This window comes from Octopus bimaculoides, chromosome 1, assembly GCF_001194135.2.
Source record: "Octopus bimaculoides isolate UCB-OBI-ISO-001 chromosome 1, ASM119413v2, whole genome shotgun sequence".
In the NCBI taxonomy this organism is placed as follows: Eukaryota; Metazoa; Mollusca; class Cephalopoda; order Octopoda; family Octopodidae; genus Octopus; species Octopus bimaculoides.
Window position 1 is genome coordinate 40,677,694 of NC_068981.1, and position 1,658 is coordinate 40,679,351.

Here is a 1,658-nt window from a genome sequence, read left to right on the forward strand (position 1 = left end):
ACATACAGCCTTTGCGTTGATGGTAACTTTATGTAGGTGGGTATTTTATTTAGTGACTCCTGGGTAATATGGAGAAGGATCTCCATTTTTTTACCCACCCACTGTTGCTTTTCAGAAACATTAATTTGCAATATGTCAACTTCCTCCATATCGACACATACGGCTGATGTTATCCATAGTGTGTCTACCGTGGGAGGAATATTTTTTATGATAACCCTTGTTACCCTCTGACCAAGGTAACTCGGTATCATTGTTAACTGTTCTGTCTTAAGAGTTAGCGTTGAGATAGATAGATAGATAGATAGATAGATAGATAGATAGATAGATAGATAGATAGATAGATAGATAGATTTACATGTAAATGAAGAACATAATTTAGCATGATTGCAGACATTATGGCTAACAAAAATATTTTCTACACATTAAACAAATAGATAATGCTGAGTAAATCTGCTAATAAGAAAGAGAAAGAAGAGAGAGAGAGGAGTGTGTGTGTGTGTATGTGTGTGTGCATATGTATGTGTGTATATGTATGTCTGTGCGTGCGTATGTAAGTGGGTGCATGTACGCTCACCCATCGGTGTGCGCGCTGCATGTGTACGTGCGCGCGTGCGTGTGTGCATGTAAATGTGTGTATTCGTGCGTCCCACCTACGGGTGCGCGCGTTGTATGTATACAGGCATGGGTGTGTGTATTTATGTATATATATGTAAGTACGCATCTATTTTTAAAAAAGTAATTGAAGAACAAACGAGAACGAGACTTGAGAGGAACAAGTTCAAGCTGGAATGTTAAGCATGAACTATATAAACAACTTTTGTATAAAGATTATAAATCACCTGGTGGCTTTAGTCTACCTTTCTTGGGACTAGCAAACGGTTCTCTACTGACGTGATTACAAAAGTATGAAATATGTGGAATGCTTTATCATGAAAACACACAGGTATGTACACAATTACATATATGCATACATACATAGATATATACATAGATGCATACATAAACGTACGTACGTACATACATGTGTGTGTGCGTATGTTAAAATGTTTATTATCATAATTTGACGTGAAAACAACATTAATGTGTGTGTGTGTTCGTGCGTGCGTGCGTGCGTGCGTGCGTGTGCGTGTGTGTGTGTGCGTGTGTGATTAAATTTATAAAAGCAAACATTAATATAACCGTTTACTAAGGCGGCGAGTTGGCAAAATCCTTTACTCGACAAAAATGTATTGAGCAATTCTTCGGGTTTAATGTTAAATAACAACAAACATTTATATACATACATCTTTTTCGTTTTTATCGTTTTATTCTTTTAGTCTTTAGACTGCGACTATGTTGGGGCACTGGGATCTATTTTAAAACGGGGGCCACATTTTTCATTAATGTTTTACGTAGTGTTTTTGGTACCGAAAGACTTTCAAACTTCGTATATTTATCTATTTTGTGTTATAGAACAGAAAAATATTTTTGTATTCGAATTTATTTCATGTAAAAAATTGTCTTATTTCGATAATTTCAACCAATCACTGACAAGTATTCAGTTGTTTATATTTACTCCTTTGGCTGATTAAGCGATGTAAAGCGTATTTAATCTCCATACCTTCGTTTTATTTGCTTTTTTCATTTTAAATTTGCTTTAACCCTAACCCTAACCCTAG

At 35.5% G+C, this 1,658-nt stretch overlaps 2 protein-coding genes across 10 annotated transcripts in view; one reads left to right on the forward strand and one right to left on the reverse strand.

Annotated features, from left to right (window-relative positions):
* Nucleotides 1-1,658, reverse strand: part of LOC106871166 (histidine ammonia-lyase) — a 59,155-nt gene that overhangs the window by 52,289 nt on the left and 5,208 nt on the right. The window lies entirely within an intron of this gene.
* LOC106871129 (uncharacterized) overlaps nucleotides 701-1,658 on the forward strand; it is a 79,783-nt gene continuing 78,825 nt past the window's right edge. For 2 of the 9 annotated variants that reach the window (XR_008263653.1, XR_008263654.1), the window contains exon 1: nucleotides 720-943. Coding sequence is in view for 1 of the 9 variants with exons in the window: in XM_052966182.1 (XP_052822142.1) it covers nucleotides 920-943 (24 nt within the window). In the remaining 8 variants the exon portion in view is untranslated. Of the gene's footprint in view, nucleotides 944-1,658 lie in introns of all 9 variants that reach the window. The other 7 variants (XR_008263652.1, XM_052966182.1, XR_008263655.1 and 4 more) reach the window with 7 other exon arrangements.